At 35.0% G+C, this 24,378-nt stretch overlaps 4 protein-coding genes across 7 annotated transcripts; 2 read left to right on the forward strand and 2 right to left on the reverse strand.

The window, feature by feature from the left end:
- Window positions 1-328: 328 nt before the first annotated feature.
- LOC141899402 (uncharacterized) lies at window positions 329-8,966 on the reverse strand. 2 transcript variants are annotated; one of them, XM_074785673.1, is made up of 10 exons: window positions 8,846-8,966; window positions 5,148-5,396; window positions 4,982-5,059; window positions 4,612-4,662; window positions 3,279-3,352; window positions 3,093-3,171; window positions 2,833-2,961; window positions 2,684-2,761; window positions 2,449-2,607; window positions 329-1,146 (listed from the first exon to the last, which is right to left on the reverse strand). In XM_074785673.1, the coding sequence occupies exons 2-10, from the start codon at window positions 5,355-5,357 to the stop codon at window positions 1,126-1,128; spliced, it is 879 nt and encodes a 292-aa protein (XP_074641774.1). In that variant the 5' UTR covers window positions 5,358-5,396; window positions 8,846-8,966; the 3' UTR covers window positions 329-1,125. The 2 variants fall into 2 exon arrangements, with proteins under 2 accessions (XP_074641774.1, XP_074641775.1); XM_074785674.1 differs by having other exon boundaries at window positions 8,864-8,961.
- An 841-nt stretch (window positions 8,967-9,807) lies between these two features.
- LOC141900415 (protein FAM184A-like) lies at window positions 9,808-15,725 on the forward strand. Its single transcript, XM_074787305.1, has 17 exons — window positions 9,808-10,152; window positions 10,264-11,136; window positions 11,718-11,838; window positions 11,914-12,095; window positions 12,187-12,393; window positions 12,485-12,607; window positions 12,684-12,845; window positions 12,927-13,048; window positions 13,125-13,275; window positions 13,364-13,576; window positions 13,657-13,810; window positions 13,890-14,017; window positions 14,225-14,409; window positions 14,488-14,634; window positions 14,723-14,840; window positions 14,929-15,033; window positions 15,120-15,725. The coding sequence occupies exons 1-17, from the start codon at window positions 10,021-10,023 to the stop codon at window positions 15,255-15,257; spliced, it is 3,261 nt and encodes a 1,086-aa protein (XP_074643406.1). The 5' UTR covers window positions 9,808-10,020; the 3' UTR covers window positions 15,258-15,725.
- A 144-nt stretch (window positions 15,726-15,869) lies between these two features.
- On the reverse strand, window positions 15,870-20,839 carry LOC141898459 (cell division cycle protein 23 homolog). Of its 2 annotated transcripts, none has more exons than XM_074784357.1 (14): window positions 20,732-20,839; window positions 19,335-19,404; window positions 19,050-19,233; window positions 18,876-18,975; window positions 18,611-18,743; window positions 18,350-18,527; window positions 18,048-18,145; window positions 17,892-17,973; window positions 17,486-17,650; window positions 17,307-17,415; window positions 16,664-16,801; window positions 16,511-16,589; window positions 16,306-16,422; window positions 15,870-16,083 (listed from the first exon to the last, which is right to left on the reverse strand). In XM_074784357.1, the coding sequence occupies exons 1-14, from the start codon at window positions 20,830-20,832 to the stop codon at window positions 15,946-15,948; spliced, it is 1,692 nt and encodes a 563-aa protein (XP_074640458.1). In that variant the 5' UTR covers window positions 20,833-20,839; the 3' UTR covers window positions 15,870-15,945. The 2 variants fall into 2 exon arrangements, with proteins under 2 accessions (XP_074640458.1, XP_074640459.1); XM_074784358.1 differs by lacking the exon at window positions 20,732-20,839 and adding an exon at window positions 20,108-20,189.
- LOC141898458 (NADPH-dependent diflavin oxidoreductase 1-like) lies at window positions 20,631-24,301 on the forward strand. Of its 2 annotated transcripts, XM_074784356.1 has the most exons (17): window positions 20,631-20,664; window positions 20,809-20,863; window positions 20,981-21,062; window positions 21,383-21,555; window positions 21,631-21,708; window positions 21,792-21,889; window positions 21,981-22,079; window positions 22,153-22,254; window positions 22,341-22,511; window positions 22,593-22,714; window positions 22,794-22,966; window positions 23,050-23,097; window positions 23,180-23,287; window positions 23,361-23,565; window positions 23,643-23,702; window positions 23,854-24,067; window positions 24,157-24,301. In XM_074784356.1, the coding sequence occupies exons 4-17, from the start codon at window positions 21,394-21,396 to the stop codon at window positions 24,299-24,301; spliced, it is 1,785 nt and encodes a 594-aa protein (XP_074640457.1). In that variant the 5' UTR covers window positions 20,631-20,664; window positions 20,809-20,863; window positions 20,981-21,062; window positions 21,383-21,393. The 2 variants fall into 2 exon arrangements, with proteins under 2 accessions (XP_074640457.1, XP_074640456.1); XM_074784355.1 differs by lacking the exon at window positions 20,631-20,664 and having other exon boundaries at window positions 20,815-20,863; window positions 20,999-21,062.
- Window positions 24,302-24,378: the final 77 nt, after the last annotated feature.

The raw sequence follows: 24,378 nt of genomic DNA on the forward strand, positions 1-24,378 counted from the left end.
ATTTCATACTTAAAATGGAGCTTGGTAAATGTATCAGCATATAATTTGAATTCAGAGGTTGAAGAGACTGAGTGAGGGAGTAAGTAGGTAATTTCACAATAAATGCCAGGAAGAGTGGACATATGTTTTGTCCGAATCGATTCTGTTAATCTTTGGCTGTCATCATCAGACATACTCTCATATAGAAAAGTTACATGGTATACATTCCGTTTCAAAAAGTGAGTGATAATGATTAGAAAGTGGAAATTGATTAAAAGTAATCCTGGGATAGTTTTTCGGAACTAAATAGACCACAAAAATCATAAAGAACGAGAAGATAGGTTTGGCAGAATTTTTAACAATTGTTATTATTTATTGAATCAAAAGCAATTAATAACGAATTCATTCATTCGATAACAATATGATATTCGAGTAACAACATTCAAAACATCCAAAAAGTATCGGATCCAATCAGGGGAGAAAAGTTCCTGAAAAATAACTAACGAAAAAGTCGAGAAGAAGATATATAATATCCGAGTAGAGAACGAAAAAAATCGAGGAGCTGATGAAATGGCCATCGACGTTCGTCTGCTTTACGTAGAACTCAAACCAGGAAGAGAATCTACTCAACACACATTGTATTTACACATTACATTCCGTATGCAATTGAATTTTGATAATAACTGATTCTGTCTACAACAGATTATAGAGAATTGGAATATGTAAACAAACAAAAACTAAATGGCACGACATTCATACACGATATTCGTTGCATGGAGCATTTCACAAATTTTTACTTCATAATTTCTTTAATACTAAATGTGGCACTACAGCTGCCTTTTAAACCTGAACGAACTATAGTCCTATATTTAGGTTCGATGCGTTGCTGACGGCGGAGAGTTTTGAAATTTATTCCTGACGAGATTGGACGTAGCCCCTGGAATGATATTCACAAGCGTGTTTCGTCCATTCTGCGTGGCATGATTTGGCGAATCTCGTAAAGGTATCTTGTTTTGGATATGATTTGGAATTATTTGCTTTTGATGCGCAAAATTCTGCCGATTTGGTGTATTGTGAAAATTCCGATACCACGGGTAGATTTTAATTGGTTTGAACGCGTAGTTCTGCTTCTCCAGTTGCCTGATTTTATTTGGATCCAGACAGGGACTGAAATAGAATACAACGATGGAAGTATTAGTCATTTTTGTTACATTTTTTGTCAAACAAATTTTGTTTCGTTAAATATATATAGATGAAGATAATACATATACATCTACTGGTACTTCTGGTTCAAAAATCAAAACACAGCACATCTGAGACCAGCTCAGCCAATCATCGTTGCCATATGTGAAATAGTATATATTCACTAATACTGCATATATAAAGACATGCTAATAAATTATTGTCAACAGAGAGAAGATAACCTATAACTTATATACATATGAATTATACTGGGATTCTAAAATGGTTTTGAGCGAATTGAGAGGCGAAACTTTTATCGGAAAACTCTCAAAATTGATTAAAAACGAAAAATTCAACGCCGAGAAGAGGAATAGCAGTAGTTCTCATCATCAAACATTTAACTGCGGATGATAAGCTTTGATTTGTTGATATAGACATCAAGGATCGATATTTTGTCATGTAAATCAAGTATCACTCATGACACTTCGGAATATTGACGATAAATGCTGCGAATTTTTACAAAATTCTCTTGTTAGTAATTGATCAAGATTTATATATTCAGCGGGCAAACGATTCTTCTCGTCGTAAGTTTACGTCATTATTCAATACATGAAATTACAAAATGAAATTCACTTACAAATAAAAAGTAAAGAATATATTTTCTAAAACTAATACTCAGAGATTGGAATGACGACTAAAAGTAAGCTATGGCCGGAATACCTGAAAAATCCTCGTGGTTTTGCCGTTTGGGTGGCGGCTAGTTGAGGTTTCTGTAAGAATATACTATGCACGTACTATCTGTCCTATGCGGTTTGTTTCATATGCCAAGAATTTAAAAACAGCAAATTTTAGACTTTAAGCGGAGGATGTATAGAATTGGAACGAAAAAATGACCCAATGACGGATATCCTTTAAAATTGATTAAAACTAAAGCTGAGAAGATCTAAGAAGCAGCTCTGTCAAGTGTATTTCCCAATTCAACCACGAGAAATACTTAAAAGAAAATCATCATGATGTTTGTTTCTATAGAGATATCAAAAACAGATTTTGAACATTTTACCTGTAAATGCTTAACAACTATAAACATACGATGTAAAAATAATTCAAGTAGCCCAACCTAGAATATAAACCATCCCAAAACAACTCATCAATTATTGCTACGTATTTCAACTTAAAACTTTCGTTACTTAATCTATTTCCTTAATTAATGTATTTCCTCTATTTTGATATTTCATCGAAAGATACGCATATATCAATTTGAATTAGCTGCCAATTCGATAGTCTTACCTCATAATATCTACAGACATGTGGATCAGATTTATCGCCATCAATAGCTACAGCAGCCTTTTTGAGGAGTCTTTTACCATTATCTAAATAACGGTCATAAGTCGAGCCGTTAAATCGGCCATTTTGATGAAGCATTTCTAATCCATGTTTGGCGTGTGTCTACAGAATACAAACATCATTACTCGTAAATATGCCTTCATCGTAGTCGAAAACGAGGATCTTAAACGGTACGTACCTTGATAAAAAGCGTGGCTTCTCTGGTGTTGGCGTGGCTCATTTCTACTATGTTGCCCCACGATAACAATGCAAATGGCTTGAAAATAATGAAATTATTTCGATAAAATTTTGAAATCATGAGGATGATTGCTCAACATCACCACGTACCCGTTCATGTGTGAGATTTCTGTTTGGGGTTATGACATGTCTGTATAAACATTTCTCAACTATTTTCCTGAATTTGTCAACTTCAATTGGATCGGCGCATGGATGATACAAGAATACAATAGCTCCATGCTGAAATACATGGCCATGCCAGTTATTGGCGGAATCGAGATTAAATTGAAACTTTTCCACGAGACTCGTCGAGTCTTTACAAACAATTAACGATCAACGTCGAAGGAAGATAAATGCACATCGCATCCTACCTCCAAAGAGTGTAACCAGCGTTGTCTTGGCATAAACACGTACTCGCCATAAACAGGCCAGTTTGGTCGGTGAGGCCCACTAAAATGAAAGATGAAAACCCTCAGACTTGTGCCGTGCATCATACTACATTTCCGTTGCTGATTTTGAATTTGTAAATTTTGATTTTGAACAACAATTTTACTTACGCTGTTGGAATAACGGGATTGTAATTGATTGGACCAAATGGATAATTGCGAAAATGTTGCATACAAATGTGTTTCTGTAATAATTTGAAGGTAAATTGTTATTCAACCTAAACTTCATACTTTACCCGCCAATCAATAGAACCAGTTGAACGGAGGATGCAAATACACCCGATTGTTCGTGATAAGACAAATGTCGATGTTACATTTATGAAGGCGAGAAGGGAGTCACTTGAGACTATGCTGATTCGACCCTGAAGTTCAGTCGTTATTCGTAACGAGGTAAAACTGCAATTCCGCGGAACTTGAGCCAATTAATTTGACCAGTCATAGCGAACATTTACGCTCAGATACGATCGTAATAGATTCCCCAGTACTGCAGAGATTGGCAGGAAAACTAATTCATCAGCAACGCAACAGCGTGGCGACTATTGACAATTGATTTACTGCAAATTTCACTCAATAGTTGTTGAATGTAGGAAGTGAATTGATGAAAGAAAATTAAACACACAAAGTGGAACTGGACTTTCGGGAATAGGATGGCTCCTCCATTCAATGGTTATGTTTATATACTGAGATTAAAATACTAAGATTAGCAAACATCATAACTTTTTCATATTTCAGTTCATAGACTTATTGACTATAATCGATCAAAGGGATTACATTTATTTTCATTAGATTTTATCATATACTGGTAAATTGTCAATTACTTGCCTGCTCATTTAAAACATAACTGAATAAATTGAATTATGAAAATATTAGATTTTTTTCGAGAATACGATCTAAACCTAATTCAATCATTCAGATGAAAATGGGCTGTTCTGAACTGCCACGAAACTCTATTATATAAATTACGATGAAAATCTTTATCAATAATCCAATTAAATTTGCGTCAATTTGGTCGACAAAGACTCGAACATGACATACAAAACACATGACGCTTCGATATTTTTATGAATACAAATTGAGTGATATGACTTAACGACTTAACCCTCTTAAACCAACAGCCTGATGCGCAATATGAAGAGGAAAATATTTGCACGATCGTTTTTAAGTAAAACTTCAAACATGAAAACCTCTTATAATTTGCAATAAGATGATTATTGATGACTTGTCACCATAGTATAATGGAGAAGCAAGGGTTAACAACTACTCTTGGACAGCTCTTTGGTTTGCGCAGGTGTAGTCACGTAGGACGCCACATTTTTTCAACTTCAATTCGTTCATACGAAATTCCCATAAATTGATTTCCAATAGAAGTCATGTATCAATCCAAGAGCTGGGAAAATCATTGTTAAATCATACATAGACCATGGTCTAGCAGTGTTATACCTACCGGAGGAGGCTTTCGCACATTTTCATATTTCGTATATTTTGGATCTAGTGCCTGAAAGAAAAATCATTCACTCGATATTTTAGTACGTATGTAAACAGGCACAGAGGCACATTCCCAGTCAGTTCTCCAGGCGTTATCAAATCGGTCAACAATTTAGGTGTAGAAAAGTGTACCAAGAAAAGTACTATGAGAAGTCATCGAGATATCGCTGGGCGTTGCCGCCTAGAAGGTGTACGCCAGACAAAGACTGAGAGCGAAAAACCCAGAAAACCGCGGGAATTTAGTCCCTTCAAGTGAAACTGCTTTTTTTAGTGAATCGAGTAGAACATTTTTCGTATATGAATTGGCTTTGTTTATTAATTATTCTTACCCCGTTTGGCTTGAAGGTGTGTTTTCTATCGCATTTATAGTCCTTTTTATCACCATTCCAGTCGATACCGTTAGGGTCCTATCAACAATGACAATTAACATCAATGTGACGACGTGTGTATTTATAGTGATACGATTAGACAACTTTCAAAAACAAATAAAAATACCTCTAAGTTGTCACATGTGCCTACTGTTCCCATCAACATTCTCCCATGTGAATCACTCATTCCACCATCATTATTGGCTCTTTTATTGACATCTTGTTGTAATTCGTTGATAGCATCAGCTAATTTATCTGACACAGTTATAGATGGAATACATAGGACCGTGACTAGACACAGTAACATCCCAGACGATGTAATCGTCACAAATCTCATACTACTATTTACAAGTATTTCCCCTTTCAGCGTGTTTCTCTAAAATGAAAATCAGCGAGATTGAAATCATATCAGGCTTACATGTTCGATACGGGTCAGTGTCTTATGGGCCGAGTTGTCAAAATGCACAATACACAACAACTGAAGCGTACGAGGCTAGGCGATGTTAGAGATATAGTCCAAAGACTGTGGGTGCAGAAGGATCGTGAAGATATATCATTTCCTTACACTCAGTTTGAATGTCAAGCAAGAGTTGATAAAAAAACTCCGAAAAATGACATACGCATTTTTCCAGCTGAGAATGAACAATCAAAATGATATTCATACCACTCGGCTCACAGTGATGGTATTGTGGCTTAGAGGCCCTGGAATTTATTGAGCGGAAATATCAAGATGACTATCGTCAAACTGCAATAAAACTATTTGTCGAGTAGCAATAGATTGAACCGAGCAAGTGACAGAGATGAGAGGGAGTGATAGTTAGAGAGCCCTATCTATTAACGAACTCCCACAGGAGGTTAATCAAAATAACATCGGGGATAGAGTAGGGATATCCCGACATACGTGTAAGAACAGATATAGTATTACCAGGCATTGATAAAACCTGCTACTGGGAGCTGTTTGGTGGAGATATTCCAGGGTAACTGAGAAACTATGATAAGTTATCGGTGTCCAGAAAAAATGACAACCTCCCAACAGAGTTTTGAGGGAATTCTAAGAAATCGAAATGGATACCGGTATGCGCGATTATCCGTGGCTGCATCCAGTCACTCGAGCAACAAAATTCATCATCCGATTTGAATAGACTCTATCTTAGAAATTATCGTTCTTTTTGATTGCTACTGGTTACATGAAAACCTAGAAAACCTTCAACACGCAAAAACAGATTATTCCACATTTTTTCACATCAAATTCAATGTTCTATGTAAAATTTATACTAATAATCATCAATAAATGGATCAATTACAGCTGATCGTATGTGACATCTGAATAAATGCTCTTGATGTGACTAAGTCAATAATAGACGATAATGATGTCAATGGCAATTCAGAGATCTATCTTCATGCGATTTAAAACATGCAAATCCCTAACATCTCGCAGACAAAATTACGCTTGACTGACACGGAGATGTGACGTCGGAAAAGTACGTTATTTTCTTTTTCAATTAATTTCGATCTACACCAGATATATATATATATATATATATATATATATATATATATATATATATATATATATATATATATATATATATATATATATATATATATATATATATATATATATATATATATATATATATATATATATATATATATATATATATATATATATATATATATATATATTATATTTTGCTAGATCAAGTTCTATAGTTCTGTGTTAGAATTGAATCTACAGTTAAAACATTGAAAATAAGCTGATTTCAACTAGGAGTTCGCTCGACAGTAACTCATAACGGTAGAAACGTAGAATCCTATCGACAAGAAGAGCCGAATGTGTCTTATCGGTATATGGCCAGAATGGATAAATCTCCACCGGTGTCATGACGTCACTTCGTCTGCTGTTGTGGTTGTATTCCCGACAGTTAATCCGTTGATAAGCACAACAACAAAAAAATCTAACCACCACGTGACACCTGATATGAGACTGGTTTCTAAGGTAACGGCTGTAAAAGGTGCATTTTATACGGAATAACCGGAACTGATACACTCCCTGGTGTATTCAAACGATTCCATATTCAACAAAGAGAAATGTTGTTATATATACGAAAATTTGATCAAATCATAAGATTAATTGTATATTTTACACGTAAGAGTGCTTCATCCTTTCGTTTCGATACCCTCATCAGAATACAATTTATCGCACAGCTTGTTATAACGTTCAAAATGTCGTGTCATTCATATTTGGAGCTATACCTGAGTTACATTTAAGAGAGTAACCAGCTGGCTTAAGTGCCGGACCTTTCATCGCGCAGAACTTTTTAAGTTATAATCAATCTTATGATCAATTCTTTTAGCACAAAATTATGTATTATTATAGCGCGCACATTTTACTATTTAAACAGCTTTTGAATGTAATCGATATCACTATTAGAATGACTTTGTGACCACGTGCTTAATACGGTGCACAGATGTTTTAACTGCCCCCACGATATTATCATGAAAATAGCGTACATGTATACATACGCACAAGAATGGCTGATTAGTTTCATGTTAAAAATGTATCGCTTATCAGCATCTTTTACTAGTAATTATTCATGATTTTATCACAAGATGAAACAGAATTCATTAATTCAGATCAGAACGAGCGAATAATGGAAATAGAACGGTCGAATTTGAAAAGCAGCCTCAGTACGTTCATATCATCGCGAGACATATCAGTGAAAGTTTCAAATAACAATATTCCATCAATTCCCCGTAGTATTGGATTAGGAATCAACAAGTAGCAAGAAGCCCTTCGGGGCAGACGGATTCATGTAGATATCATTCAATAACGGTTACCATGTTAGCCGTATCATTAGCATAATTCAGTATAAACCCCATCGTCCGAATAGTACATGAAATTAGACAATTATTCCACGTATATACTGTAGTCGAGAATAGCCGGTAATTAAAAGAGTTATTAGTGTTTATCACTACTAACTTCCAATCTGAACTGTTCTTGGTCAAATCAACATTTTTCATGGGCGTCAGGTTATTTTTACGGTTGTTATTCACATTCGAAATTTCGAATTATCATTAATCTGATATAGAAGCCCTTGTGAGATTCCGAGGTCTTGATTTCCATAGACAAGACGAGACTGCGGTTCCTATCAGCAAAATCGAGCGTTGATTATTTCTACGAAACGTCGTATAAACAATCATTTTTTCATATACCGTGCAGAAGAAGTTCTGAAGTGTTGCATGTATTCATTTCAAAAGTATTTGTCTGTCGAATGGACCGCAAAAAAACCACGGAAAATATAAACATTAATTCCAAAGTAATACATTAAAATACATATTGGTAAATTATTATCAGGATAACGTGTATACCGACACGCGCCGTGGTTCGGATCAAACACCTGTTGATATATCAATACTCATGAATACCGACCCCGCTGGTAAACCCAAAACAAACGATGTTACTGGTGTGATAACATTTCGCCACATGATTACCGGTTATATGTCTTACGAAATCAGAGGACAACTAAAATCAAACTTCACTGTTAATCCTTTTCATCGGAATACTTCTTTTGATTAATCAAAAGAAATTCCGTAAAATTCCGTTATTCTGAAATTCAAAGAAACCCATTGTGTAATCGCTCGCTATACGAACTTTCAGAAAGAATGTTTTGGATCCCAGACCATCTGGTTTGAACTTCTTAACTGAATCTGGTCAATCATTTCAAGAAATTTGGTTATGAAAAAAAAGTGATTATTTCATTCGTGCCAGCTGTTGTGATAAGTCGAAGGAGAGTTTTGAGACTGATAAGAAGATTAACTTACCGTATGCAGCTTACTTACGTCCAGTGCTGAGTCATGAAAACATGTCCTGTACTATTGTCTGCTTGTGAAGCAGCAGATGTACTACTGTCAACTGTCATCGAGCTCGGATACACAACACTCTACCGCAGTTACACTGATCGTCTGTAGAGGGCATTTCATAAAACATGAGTAGCCTCCTGTTCGTTCACCAGTCTCTCCTCGTCTTCAAATTTATTGGATTTTAATTTTCGTCTTTTACGACACGAATAGAGACAAGCTCATCGAAAAAATAACTAACACTTAAGAAATATTAGATAAAGTAAAAACCCACAATAAAATGAGAATGAGAATTAAGATGAGATTACTCATTTCATCCTATGTTGTTGTTAAAATCATTTACCGTCCGACAAAGCACGGTTCGAGCTTCACGCTCTTTGTGTAATGTAAAACTGAGTTATTCATCTTATTATGTACAAATATTCGTTAAATAAACTACTTTATATACAAAAAAATAAAATGAGAAAAGAAAACTAGAAATAATCTGACGTTTCGGCTTAGATTCTATGAGCCATTTCCAAAATTTAATTCATTGACCAGTTAAAACAATACAGATAACATAAAGAAATGTTGTTTAACTAGGTTTATCTTTTCAAGATTATTGTTTTTCGTATACTTTTAACTAAGAGTACTGCCCCATGCTCGTCGGATTGCGCCGAGCCGCAGCGGCCGATTCTAAATCTGTAATTTCTCAACGCACAACCGAATGTCGTTTGAGTTTGAAGCACGATGTATCAACCTAACGATAAAAATCAATCTTATCAAAGGCATGATTTTTTCCTACCATAAAACAGTCAGAACACACGACAACCACTCGGAAAACTCCAAACAACGGGTACTTGCTAGTCAGCCCTAAAGTATCGCCACCTAGCGAGGATTCCCTCTATAGTGTAAGGATTCCCCGTGCAGCCATTGGCAACGGATAAACTATAATACTACGCAATTTTAAAGAAAATGTGCTTAAAATGGATTTTAAAACAACCTGGATCAATTTCTAATTAGTAAACGAAAATGAATGAATTAACAGTGCTTTCATATCCATTGTCACTAATATCTGTTCATCTGTAGACCATGTTTTGACCTGGAATTTCTACACAAAAAAATCTATTTTCGTTCGACCTGCTGAAAAATTTGACAAAATGGCAGCCAGCACTAAGCAGCCTTTCAACTATTACACAACTGGGAAATATGGCACCCTCCCTCAGAAAGACACTGAGGTGTCGCAAGATATGCACCTTAAGATGTCAAAGAAAATTGCCCAGCTCACAAAGGTAACCGGATTGTTGAAGCTGGAGTTTTTGTTTTGTTATGATTGATGATAGCCTAAAATACCTAGGAATGTTTGATTCTTGTATTTATCTTTACGTCTGTGTCATTTTCAGGTTATTTATGCTTTAAACACAAAAAACGACGAACACGAAGCAATAATTCAAAACATCAAAGAACAAAACGAGGAACAAATACAAAAAATATTAGCGGAAACGAAAACTAAACTGGAACAATATCGAAGCAAAATCGGAAACGATGTCGAACAAAAACGTAAAATACAATCGCTACGGGATGCGGTCGAGGAATACGAGAGACAGAAGAATCTCGCGCTCGGCGACTTCGAACGTTTCAAAAAGAACGTCGAAACTCGCGAACACGATATCAAAACCGAACACACGCAGAAAATCATTTCACTATCGAAAGAAATCGCGACGATCAAACGAGATTACGAGGAACAACTGACGCGATTCGAGAGTTTACGAATACAGTTCAACGCAGATAAACAATCGATTATCGAAGATATGAAAAACGCTCATAAATTAAAAATCGACGAACTGCTTAAAACTCAACAGGGACAGCAGACGGATTTAGAATCTGAGCGTCTTAAAATAGAACGAGAATATAACGAACGGTTACAAAAATTACAGGACGATTTCGATAAATTAACGGCGGAAAAATCTCGGCTTATCGAGGATTACGACGGGAAATTAAACAAAGCGCAAGCATTTTACGAGAAAGAGTTACAAGCGTTGAGAGATTCGCAAAGTAAAGCCGGTGACGAGCAGATTAGAGTGTTACGCGGGGAAAACGATAAACTGCGAAAAGATTACGCGTTTTTAGAAAACGAAAATAAAAAACGCATCGACGATTTGTTACAGCAGATTGTTACGGCTGAAGATGAGGTCGAAAAGTATAAACGGGAATTAGAGAAAGTGAAGAAGGAATTCGAAGAAAAAGATTCGAATTCGAGAAATATCAGCAGACAGGTTGGTATTAGACCAGGCTCACTAGTAGTCTTAGTTCAAAATACAGTGAACTCCCGATAATCCACTCTCCATTTATCCATCACTCCCAGCTACTGCCAAGTAAAAGCTTAGTCCTGGGTCAATCAATGCTTTCAGCTTCCAATATTCTGCCAAATTCCATATCCACCATCTGCCACATAAAGATTCTTAACAAATCTTGTAATAATAGTTCATTTTCGTTAGATAATCCGCCAATGAAAATGTCTAACAAATGTAGTATTGAAATACAAATTAAAAGTAGTAATGAAGTAAAAATACATCTTAAATAATAGAACAAACTTCTCACTACCTCTTATGTGAAAGGCAGAGTTCAATAGAACGGTTAATACCTTTATAGAAAACAGCTTAATGATAAAAGTGAATATGTTTTGAGTAATTTCGGGTGTCTTGAATAAAATGGAAATTTCTTAAATTCTCTTAAATCCTTCACCCTCAATTATGCACCGAAATCACAGAATTCCTGATAGTGATGGATAACTGGGAGTTGACTGTATTTGGTCGATGTTTAATAATCTTGATCGATGTTTGGGATTTTTTTATAGTTATACGAAGTGAAGAATGAATTAGTGGAAACTTTAGGTCGTCTTCAGTTGACGGAAACCGATCTATCATCATCGCGATTAAGAGTTGAAGAACAGGCAGAAGAACTGCTCAAACGATCCAGTAAGCAGAACTTTATTCTAAAGCTTTCATCGATCTGTAACTTCTCGTATTATGAAATATCTCAAATAATTGCAGCAAATATCGGTGAACTGGAAGCAACTCGTCTTCAACACGAGGCAACGATTAAAGATTTACGAATGGAAGTTGATAGACTGCGCGGTAAATTATCACATCTCGAAAAAGAGAAGGGATCAATAGAATCACAGAGTCAGTCTCATCAACATGAAACTAACAATAAAATCCGCACTTTAGAAAGGGTAAAGTATCATACTTTTGAATTGATTTGTATAATTTTCCACCGAAGTTTGATTAGAATTCTGATTTTAATTTCCTGACATCGTTTATTAGTTATTGGAAGATCTACAAGTTGAGAAAAAAACAATGCAAGAGAAATTTGAGAGAGAAATTGTGAATCTGGAACAGAAATCTAAACAGAAAGAGAGTCAATTAATAGAATCGCATGCCACGGCCTTCTCTAAATTGCGAACACAAAATCAATCTGAGTATGACGAGTTAAAGAAAAATAAAGATGAGGAGATTGCAAAAATTAAAAGAGTGAGTATAGAAATAGTAGAAAAGTCCACGCATATCAGGATTACATCTCAGTAAAGACCACAAACGATGATTATTTTCATAAATCTTGTAGGAATTGGAAGCGATGTTGAATAATAATTCTGAAAAATTCCGCGAAGATTACGAATCGCAGCAAGCAGAATTAATTAGAATTAAAAATGAGTTCAATAATCAACTACAAAAAGCCAATGATGAGGTGAGCTTTAAACCAGTACACAAATATCCAAGTAGAAACTGAACAATATCATACAATATGGTTATTCTTTTAAAAGATTTCAAGATTGGAGAAATTGATATCTGAAAGGGAACAAGGCCTCGGTTCAGCTTCTAGTGAGATCGAAACTCTAAAGAATACATCGGAAAAATTAAAGAAAGAACTAGAATCAACAAAAAATGATCTGAAATCAATCACCGACGAGTCTGTTATAACTAAGGTTTGTATATGTTATCTATTCTCTCGTCTGTAATTATTGTGTATAATCGAGTTTGGAATGTGCAACATTTGTAATTTTTAGGACGAGTTGCAGAAATTAAGACGTTTACACGAAGAAAAACTGCGAGAAGCAGCAGAAATGCTAGAAAAACGTGTCAAAGATATCTCTACGGGAAAAGATGAAGATTGGGCAAACAGAATAAGGTAATTATTGCTTCAATCAGAAATTCGAAAATATGAATTTTTGAGGGTAATTTTCATAATTGTTTATTATCTATAGAGAGGAATGTGGTCGAATCAAACAGCAGGTGACAACAGAGAAAGAAACAGAGCGCCGTCTAGCTTTAGAACAGTTAACTAAACAGAAAGATGAAGAGATGAATGCGGCTAGAGACGGCTGGCAAAGTAAAATCAATGAACTATTAGAACAGGTACAAATCATCTCAAATATCAGCAGAATTCATTGTTCATTTGTCGATTTATCTCGAAAATTGAGATTGACTATCAATCAATTTTCAGATATCTCGATTAAAATCGAATATAAGAACGAAAGAAGATCAATCGTCTTCAATGATGGATAAACTCAGAAAAGAAGCCGAGGATGAAAATCGTCGGTTACGCAACGAGATGCTGGAAGCTGCAGATGAATACGCTAAGAATATAACTCGGATGAAACAAATGCATGAAGAGGAAATAAAGAAAGTTACAGACCAAAAGATGCAAGATTTGATTGTAAGTTTTACCATGTGTTCGTATCATGATCTCCTGTGAATACGGTGTATTTGATCATTTGAAGTTTCCTTCTTTTTTAGGATTTGGAAGAAAATCTGAAGAGAAAACATATTGAAGACATGCAGTGCCAGATGACTGCTCACAAATCTACAGTCGATAGTTTGAAAAAACAAGCTGAACAACAATTAAAACTAGAGCTTGAAGATTTAACCGAAAAAACCAAAAAAGATATTGGTAAATATACTTTAAATACAAGGACCTCGCTTAAGAAAAATATGGTAGTGATTCGATGAAATGGTTTTTGATTTTCTAGAGCGATTACAAATTGAACTGAGACATAAACATTCTATTGAAATTGAGCAATACAGCAGAGCGCATCAAAATCAAATGTCAGCAGCGAGATTAGAATTAGACAGAGCTTTAGAGATTGCTAAACAAAAGGTAAACTTAATGAACGAAACATATGACCTTTAGAAAAAGAACTCAAGCCGCGTTCACGCTATCGCTAGTTAGTCCATTCTGATTAAGCCAACACCTGGAAGGGACCAATTTAAAAAAGACCATATCAATGCTGTGATTGACAGGCAATTAAAGCCAAGTTTCTGTTCACTTTCAATGAATATCGCGTTTATTTGGTGGTTATTTCAGGAAACGCAATACAGTTTACAAGTAGATGAACTTCAGGATGATATCAGACACCGAGAAAAACACATTTCGACATTAGAAACAGAACTGAACAAACTACAATTAGACATTGATGAATTAGCAAAAGAGCTCGACCATAAAGGCAAAGAAATATTGAAAGTTAGAAGTGATGCAAATCAGCAAATCAGGTAAGATTTCATTGAGGAAAGATCATAGGCCACTGATTTATTACAACGTGGCTTTATATCAAATGATGTGTTATTCAGAACACGCGAGGAACAGATGAAAAATCAGCATACACAGGAGGTAGAGAAACTGATAGATGAACATACATCGCAGAGTGAGGCCATGCTGGTCGAGTTTAACTCTGCACAAGAACTTCTGAAAGTAAAGATTGAAGAATATAAATTCCTGTAAGTCTGTCTGCAATTCGTGCTTCAATTTCACTGAATATCGGTAACAATTTCTCCTATTGATTTGTCTTCTATTTCACTGGTTAAGGTTGGAAGAAGCTGAAGAAAGATTCAGAAATCGTGAATCGCGCCCGGAAGATTTAGAACTCATCGAACAATTGAGAGCTGCTTTACAAGATAAAGAAATGGCCATGAAGAAACTACTAGTAAGTGTTTAAGACCCCGGTTACTCTTAGGCACCTGCTGAACATGATCAATGTACAGGTAGTATAGATGAAATGATCTGTTTTTCAGGATGATAAGAAATATTATCAGATGGAGTTAGTCAATAGAGAAACCAACTTCAACAAAGTGTTCAGTACAGCACCTAATGTTGGAGTCATGAATCCACTTGTAAAGGTTTGTATGAGATAAATCACTAAATCAGTAGTAAAAGCCACTCTGCTTTAGATACAAAAACATTAGTTCTACATATTTTCTTTTAGCCAAAGAAGTATAAGAAGAACCAGAGTGCCACCAGTCTTACTAACGGAAAGCTGGATCCATTACCGGGATCGCCATTCCACGAAGAAAAACTGAATCCTGCTAGACCTCTTCCCCCTCATAAAAAATTCCTAAAATAAAAGCAATTCAGTGTTCAAGAATCAAAGGAAATATCTTAATACAGTACGAGCCGTCTGGAGGATACAGATAGAAATGTGGCCTTTTCACTTGTAAATTGTAGGGATAACTAATGTATGTTGATTGAACAAGTATTAATTGATGTATTGAAATATCTAATACTTGAACACATATAAAATTGCGAGATGCTGTGAGATTTTCTTAAAATAAATATGTAAATAAACACATACGTATTTTAATCCACTCTCGGTATGTAAACTGATTAGAATTTAGAGAATCCTATAATTGTTTTATCAGTTTCCTGTAGAATACTCGTGTTAACTTTACTGTCAGTTTTTCCTCCCTATTAGATTGTCTATGGTGCTATAACCAAACCCTACTATGTACTTAGAAATCTCTCCGTCCATGTCAGAATGAACTGTATCGTACAATAACCATATATTTTTACAAATGTTAGTGAATAAAGTAAATAAAACCTGTTTATATTCTACATCGTCTCATCTCGTTATCTTTGATGGTTGGTAGGATCAGAAACTATTACGAATGAAAAGGATTTTTGAAGGAGAAAATTTGTTATTATTTTATTTATTACATTACGTAGTAATATATGCCATCATATATAGAAAACAATTATCGATTATTAGCAATCATAAATACAGTAGTTCCTTTAGAAATAATTTCAACGATTCATCAGTCGAACTGTAAATTAACGGGAGATATTCTATTGATAGGTGTTGTAGTTCTCTCAAAGCTCGACTGTTCACGTTCCGGAGGAAATGATCTCATATTCGCGATCTGACGTAATAACGCTTTACCTTCTTCCTTTGTCTAAAAAAAAACAACACGAAATCAAAGATCGAAGCAGAGACCAGAGTCTGAACTATTAGATTGATTAGTAGAAGCAAAAACTCAGAATAATACAAGAACAACAGGTATATGGTTCTCGCGTTTTAGAGTATTTAACCCAGCATTAATTGAATAGGTAGACTAGAAGTATTCTCTGTTTCAATGCAGGTTGTTTTGTTTAATTCGATATAGATTAATAATTACCTGATAGAATTCAGTGCATTTAGTAGCAGCGACGTAAGCCTCATTTAATCTGTGATGTTTCAGGTGATAATTGGCGAGATATTGATAAGCCTGAGATAATTCCTCGATATTTGACTGCTACAATATCAAACATATCACACCTTGAAGACTACGTGTACTGTACATTTCTGAATTAACGAAGGACAAGTTTACACCGAATACAAACCTGTGGTTGCTGGGATTCATTTATATATTCAGTATAAGCCACGGCTGCTTGTTCTTCTTCATTCAGTTTTGCGTATAATCTGCAGAAATAATTAGCGCGTCGCAGCATGTCCATGAAATAAAGGAATCGTCCATTGTTCATTATCATACTCACTTCGCTAACTTAATCAACGCCAATCCTTCCACGTCTCCGATATTGTGGGCTTTCCAGAAACACTTTTTAGCCTCTTGTAAACGATCTAATTTCTCGTAAGTTTCTCCTAAAGCGACAATCATTCTGGAATCGTTCGGCCTATAAAACAACAATTCCAGCACCGATATCAGTTATACGGAAGCGATAAGGGGCCTCGAGATGTCGCGTTCCAACTCGACAAGTCACCATATTTATGTCGACATATCGCAATATATCGCGTCACGTCGACACGAATATGTCGATATATCGTGACGTAATCACGACAAATTTCGCTTTTTCGCCAATTTTCCACGGGACAAGCCGTCATTTGAAGACACGTCTAAATGTAAGACGAGGACGCCAGTAATATGACGACTGGGTTTCAAGTCGTCATGAATATGTCGACTTGTCGCGAAGAGAGTGGTCGAGAAAACGAAATATGTCGTCAAAACGTCACGATATGTCGACATATTCATGTCGACTTGACGCGATATATCGCGATATATCGACATAAATATGACGACTTGTCGAGCTGGAACGCGACATCTCGAGGCCCCTTATCGCTTCTGTACAGTTATGCAAATAAAGACCAAAACGTAGGTATTTTAGATGAAACTGTTCTTACCTTAATTGCTGAGCTTGTCTATAGTAATACATACAATAGAACGGCATTTTTAGAATTTCATAAGTTTGACCCAATCCATACCACGCCCTGTAGTCTCTCTTATTCACTTCTACAAAATAATCATTCAATTTCTCAACTAACTTTTAGAAAAATATGAATTTGTTAATATCGAGTCTTACCGATGGCTTGTCTATAAGCTTGTATAGCAGCTGAGGAATTCTTCATTTCCATGTATTCATGTCCCATCAATGTCCACGCTGACAAATAATGCGGGTTTAACTTCAAAGCTCTTTGGAAATACAAGACGGCTTTTTCATGCTGCGATCGCAAACTGTAATAATTGCCTTTAAAGAGATTTTAAAACCAGTAATAAATGACCTAGTACAGTAAGTAGATTACAGTAGAAATTGCCTTGAATTATTTGATGCTTCAGACAAAGTTTGAAATTGTCCTGCTCCAATTCATGTGATGATGACCAATCATCGCTCTGACGGCCGCGGAATTCCCTCCTTGTCTCAGATTTTTGTACTCTATAGTCTGAAATCTAGTACGTAATTAGGTCTGGTTTACTGTATAAAAACTCACCTATAACACAACAAGTTTCAACTCTATATTTGTCCACATCACAACAATGATGAGCTAATGTCGCTAATTCAGCCCTCATTTCCTTGAATCAAACAGAAATTAACATTAAAATTTCATCTCCGGAGTTTATGAAATGTGATCGGTAATACATTTTACCTTGACGTAAAGTAAATTTGAGAAGATATCCATGTGTTCTAATCTGTAGGGATCAAGTTCTTGTATTTCAGTAAATGCTTCAACTGCCTGATCGACATCTATAAAGATAATTCACAGATTTCAATCAAACATCACTGATGATACAAAAATCATGGGCCAATTGTACAGTCATGGGTTACATTTAAGACAAGTTTAAGACCATCTTACTTCTGTAGCCAATCTATAAGACAATTCTTAGGATTCAAGACCACTAGTGGATGTCAAGACAGTAAAACTGAGTCCATGATCTGTTTATTCATTACCTCTGATATTATGGTAATGTACAGCTATCTGTGAACGTATATAGACACTGTTTGAGAATCCGTGATCCAATAATTTCTGATAAAGCTGTAAAGCATCATCATTCAGTTGAAGTTCTAGATACATGTGACCGAGGAAAAATACTTTCATCCAATGATCGGGAAGTTTCTGATTCATTAACTGAATAAAAATAATCCAAAATAATAATATTATTCTAAACTCGAAACATGAAAGCCTTTCAATAGATCACGCATACAACTCACCATATCCTTATCTCTAATGAGTGTTGATAGCTCTAACCAAGCTCCCCAATGTAAGGGTTCACTATGAACTGCCTCTATCAACACAGAAAGTGCTTCTTTCTGTAAATCTAGTTTTTTCAATATCACTCCGTATCTACGAATAAATGATAACCTCAAATCATACACAATATTAACGAGAATCAGAAAATTGATTTTGTTAGAAATTAGTTTCACGATCGGATATTGGTATAAGCCAATCCGATTATAGAAGCTTACTACTACTCACAAATATAATAAAAACCCATCCAATCCCTGATCTTTGTGATGTATTTGTAATTCAGTGCGCAACATACAAAGATGTTCATTATCGCCCTTATCAGCAGGTCCTAAATAAAATAAAACAAATCCATACATTAATTCATAAACAAAAGCAATCAATTGAGATTTTCTAATACAATACCTATTGTATCACTAGTTTCATCTAAACGTTTTTTCTCACCAGCCAAATATCTAGAATACATTTGCAGGAAGAAAACCTTGTTATTTTTCGTGCAATTCTGCAGGAAAAATGCTGCTCTTTCATATTCCTTCAGATCAAAATAACTCTTAGCTAGAATATAATTATCATCGCATTCAACCAAATCCTACAGTGAGAGAAACAGAAAAACGTATTAGTTATTTCAGTACGTTAATTGCAGTATGTTAATTAGGGATATAATTTAGTGGCTATGAGTGATTCAATCACCTGTGTTTGAAGTGACTTTAATTCTTCTGTGATGTCAACTTCATTTAGAGCGAATAATAATTCGGCCGACCTATAAAAAATAGAAAATGACTTTATGAAATAACTAGAAATATCATTTGGTGTAATAGGGGACAGATTTTAGTGTAATATAGCCGGTCCGAGCGAAAGTTTCGAATACGAATACGAATACGAATACGAATATTTATTACACTCCAACCATTTCCATGGTATATGGAGGAAAAGAAACAGTATTTACAATTATTTACAAAAACAGTAGATAAAAGCACTTTGAAACATAACAAACGTTATTTACAACATACTATTTACACACACTACCGGAGGGATCTATATACATCCAGACCTAATTTGATAAATTTAGCAAGTTTAAAAGTTGGATTTTTTAAAACATCAAGATTCCGAAAGGTATTTGAATTTAGGTAGCTTTCACGGAATACGGTAAGTAATTTACAGTCAAAAATGAAATGTAGTTCGTCGCCTAAAACGTTACAGGTGGGGCATAATCTATCGGTTCTCGGTAGATGGAGATTTGACAATTTATTTACAGGTAGGAGATAAGACCCAATCCTGAACTGGAATAAGCTGGTCACTAAGTCGTCATCAAGCCGATTTATATAGTTTTCAAATTTGATATCCTTCTTATATTGTCTAAAATTAATGTATAACGGGTTATTATTTAGCCTAAATTCTGTCTCTTGCACATGCTGATCACGGAGTAAACGGTGTAATTGTTTTGGAGAAGTCCTAGAGTTTACCATAGATTGTTGTGTCCATATATACGAAAGGCCACAGTCATCAAAAGTCTTCTTAATAAATAACAGCCAGGGGCTCTTAAACCTATCATTCAGATATAAATTATAAGATATCTTATAGAGAATTGAACTAAGTTTACTTTGTTTGCACTCTATCGTTTTGACCCAAAAATTAATCATTCTACGCTTTACGCTTATATACATAGGACAACGTCCTAACTCCGCTAATACTTGAAGGTTATGGGAATATTTTGTAACTTTCATGATAATTTTACAAAATAAACAGTGGAGGTTTTCTAATAAGTCAAGGTTTTCATATCCCCAGATTTCGCAACCGTACAACGCGATAGGAGCGACGCACATGTCAAATAGTTTAAACATTACATCTACTGGAAGTTTCAAACGTCTGCCCTTTTGAATAATAGAATACATAGCTTTCATAGCTTTATCATAGAGAAATTTTTTTGCTTTAGCGAAACTACCGTTCCAATTGAATTTCAGTTTCAATACCAGCAAGTGCTGCCACCTCTAGTAGACCTGTAGTAAATCTACATTCCCTGGTAATTTCGGCTGTCTAATTTATATGATTGTAAAAATACAAACGAAATAGATATGGAAAATATGTACCATTTTGAACTATGGAGTAAACCTCGAGCAGAACATATCCTATTAGCGTCAAATAGTTCTTTTTTAATTGTTTTCAGATTCCAACTCGAAATAGCCGCCATGTTTTTACTGTCGCATAATTTTTCAATAAAGGTAATTTTTGAATGTTCTGAATTTCACGAAATTTCATATAGAAACTTATGGAATACCTTAAAAACTAATGAATAATTGTTTTGTTATATTTAATTGGAAAATATTTGCTATATTTAGGATAAATAATAATTGAAGAAAGTGGAGGCACTGCAAATCGTCGCAACGTAGTCATACAGCAATCTGTAAAATTCACCAAAAAGTAAATATTTGGCATTAAATACGTGCTTTTTTGTTTTTAAAACTGTTTCAAATTGTGTGCATCAATTTATTGTTTATCACAATACCAGCAATTCTATATGCCAGTCTGTTATTGAAGCTGATAAATAGTCATTTTAGAAAAAAAATATGTTTCCTCACTTGCCAGGGCAACAATCTGGCTACACAATACAATAGAACTTTATTGAACTCTATAATTTTTACAATAAAAACATTCGAGTAAAAATCAATAAAGTACAGACAGGTGAAAGTTACATGAGATTCATAATTACACGATATCAATGTCTGTTACTTAAATGATAGATTGACTGCTGATGATGGAGGGAGAAAATGATTCACTTGTTGCCCGGAGGAAAGTCACAGTTTTATATGGAAGCCAAACTGGAACTGCTAAAGATGTTGCAGAACGTGTTATTAGAGAAGCTAAAAGAAGATATTTCAGTGTTCATCTCTCGGCACTTGATGAATTTCCAATGGTAAAGATATAAAACTTATATAACCGTGAACTTGTAGTTTATAAGTTCTATTACAAAGAGCTTAAACTTTTACAGGAAAACTGGATTCATGAGAAATTCATAGTAATTGTTTGCTCAACGACTGGACAGGGAGATCCTCCTGATAATATGAAGGTAATCATCATCGAACATCACCCACAAACAATAAACCTTCATTCTCAATGTTCTTATCGATGTTCTTATGTTTTCCCTTTCAGAATTATTGGAGATTTATTTTAAGGAAAAGTTTACCAGTAAATTCTCTGTGTGATTTAAAGTTCAGTATAATTGGACTTGGAGATTCTTCTTATCAAAAGTGAGTTGTTTACTTGTTTATTGTTTATAAGACTAATCGAGGTCATTTTACCAATTGTTAGAAAATCGATGATTGATTTTGTGTATTTCAGGTTTAATGTCATTGCCAAGAAGTTGCATAAAAGACTCCTACAACTGGGAGCTACAGCTCTCTGCTTACCAGCACTAGGCGACGATCAACATGACTTGGGGTAAGTTTGAAATCGTCTTTTTTTTCTTAAGAATCAAACTTGTTCAATAATGATTTGATATCTATGTTTTTAGTCCAGATGCAGCAATAGACCCGTGGTTAAAACAGTTCTGGAATGAAGCATTAGAATTGTATCCTATTCCGGATGGAAAACAAGTAATCAGTGATCAAATACTGTAAGAACTACATCATTCTTTATAAAATACTTTCAGCGAGAGAAGACCTAGATTAGGCCTAAACCATTCTTCCTTTCTATTTTCAGACCTCTACCTAGATATGAGATTATATATGAAACAAATAATCAAAATAATATTGATATTCGTCGTGATAATTCTCAAGTGCAATACCTACAATTACTGTCTAATGATAGAGTGACAGCTATTGATCATTTCCAAGATGTCCGATTGATCCGATTCAACAATACAAATTTGAAGTAAGTGATTCGATTTAATTTTCTCAAAATTTCATCTCTGTTTCCTAATTGATGAGAATTTATGTTGGGTATTTGTTATAGGTATGAACCCGGTGATGTGCTTATGATTCATCCGAATAATTCACTACAATCTGTTGAAAATTTTCTGAAATTATTCGCATTAGATCCGGATGCGTTGTTTCTACTAAAACAAAATGATCCAGGTGAGAGATAGAGAAATCACCGGTGTATCAGGATCTCTGGTTATCTTACTGATTACATGATGATGTTATTACTGTGCAGATTTTAGTATACCGGCAAGTCTTCCACAACCGTGTACTATGCGCTATCTCGTTGAAAGCTATCTCGATATCAATTCCATCCCGAGACGATATTTCTTTGAACTGTTGGCGTTTTTCACCGATTCTGAATTGGAAGAAGAAAAACTGAGAGAATTTGCTTCGACAGAAGGCCAGGTAGATAATGAGCCCCACATGAACGTTGTCACGATACATTGTTGGCAGCCTGAAATTTTAAAAGATGATCATTTTAATTTCAGCAAGAACTTTATGATTACTGTAACAGAATGAAAAGAACTACTTTAGAGGTAATAACTATAATACTAATGAAACAAACTCAATTGAAAACAGATCTGAATGAACATTTACTAAATCTACTTGAAATTACAGGTTCTAGATGATTTTCCATGTGCAGTAAAGAATTTGAAGATTGATTATTTGTTCGACTTGATACCAGCCCTACAACCAAGAGCCTTCTCTATAGCGTCTGCCATACAGGTATGGACTATGACAATGGTGCGTTGCGGTACATAATGTCATTTCCAGAGATATTAATATTTGATCTTTTCAGGCAAATGAAGCAGAGATTCAACTGCTTATGGCTGTGGTAAGATACAAAACAAAACTAGTGAAACCGAGGACAGGGGTCTGCTCGACCTGGTTATCAGAATTACAACCGAAAAACAACCTAAAAATCTATGTTCCTGTTTGGATGAAAACTGGCACTATACATTTCCCTACAGATCCGCTGACTCCTGTCATCATGGTCGGACCAGGTAAACAAAATACTTACATCTGTTGGTTACATTTGGAATATTCTGTAGCTTGTTATAATGTTGTTTGATTTGTCTAGGGACTGGCTTGGCTCCGTTCAGAAGTTTTATTCAGAAACGTACTTCCCAAGGATATGGAGGTAAGAATTGTCTGTATTGGGCCATATTGCATTAATTCATGTATGTAGTAACAGTAGACCCTTGGTTGCCTCAAGATTAGCACTGAGTTTACAGTAGTATAATTCATATTACTCCTGAACCATTTTACCCATTCTTATAATGTATCCACAGGAATGATGTTATTTTTTGGTTGCCGTAATGAGAATAAAGATTATTACTGTAAAGAAGAATGGCTCGATCCAACAGCGAGAGGATTATTGCAAGTATTTACAGCCTTTTCTCGGGATCAGGAGGATAAGATATACGTGCAACATCTAATCAAAATTCACGCTGATCTCGTGTGGAACTGGATCCATGAGAAACGTGCATGGTTTTTCATCGCTGGGTAAGATATTTAAAGGGACAATTCATGAGTAGGCATCGTACACTAAAATTACTCGACTTGGTCATAAAATTATGTATTTATCTCTTCAGGAATGCTAATCAAATGCCAGATAATGTGAAAGATGCCTTGAAAACTGTCATAATGGACAAGGGAAATCTAGAAGAACTCGAAGCTCAGAAGTACATCGAAAACTTAGAAAAAACTAAACGATTTCAAGTAGAAGCTTGGTCTTGATGAGAAATAAACGTTTATTCTAGTCCAGTTCTATTGCTGTCTTCATTAGCTGATAAAAATCCTCTCCAAGAGTAATA

Source organism: Tubulanus polymorphus, chromosome 2 (genome assembly GCF_964204645.1).
Source record: "Tubulanus polymorphus chromosome 2, tnTubPoly1.2, whole genome shotgun sequence".
Taxonomy (NCBI): domain Eukaryota; kingdom Metazoa; phylum Nemertea; class Palaeonemertea; order Tubulaniformes; family Tubulanidae; genus Tubulanus; species Tubulanus polymorphus.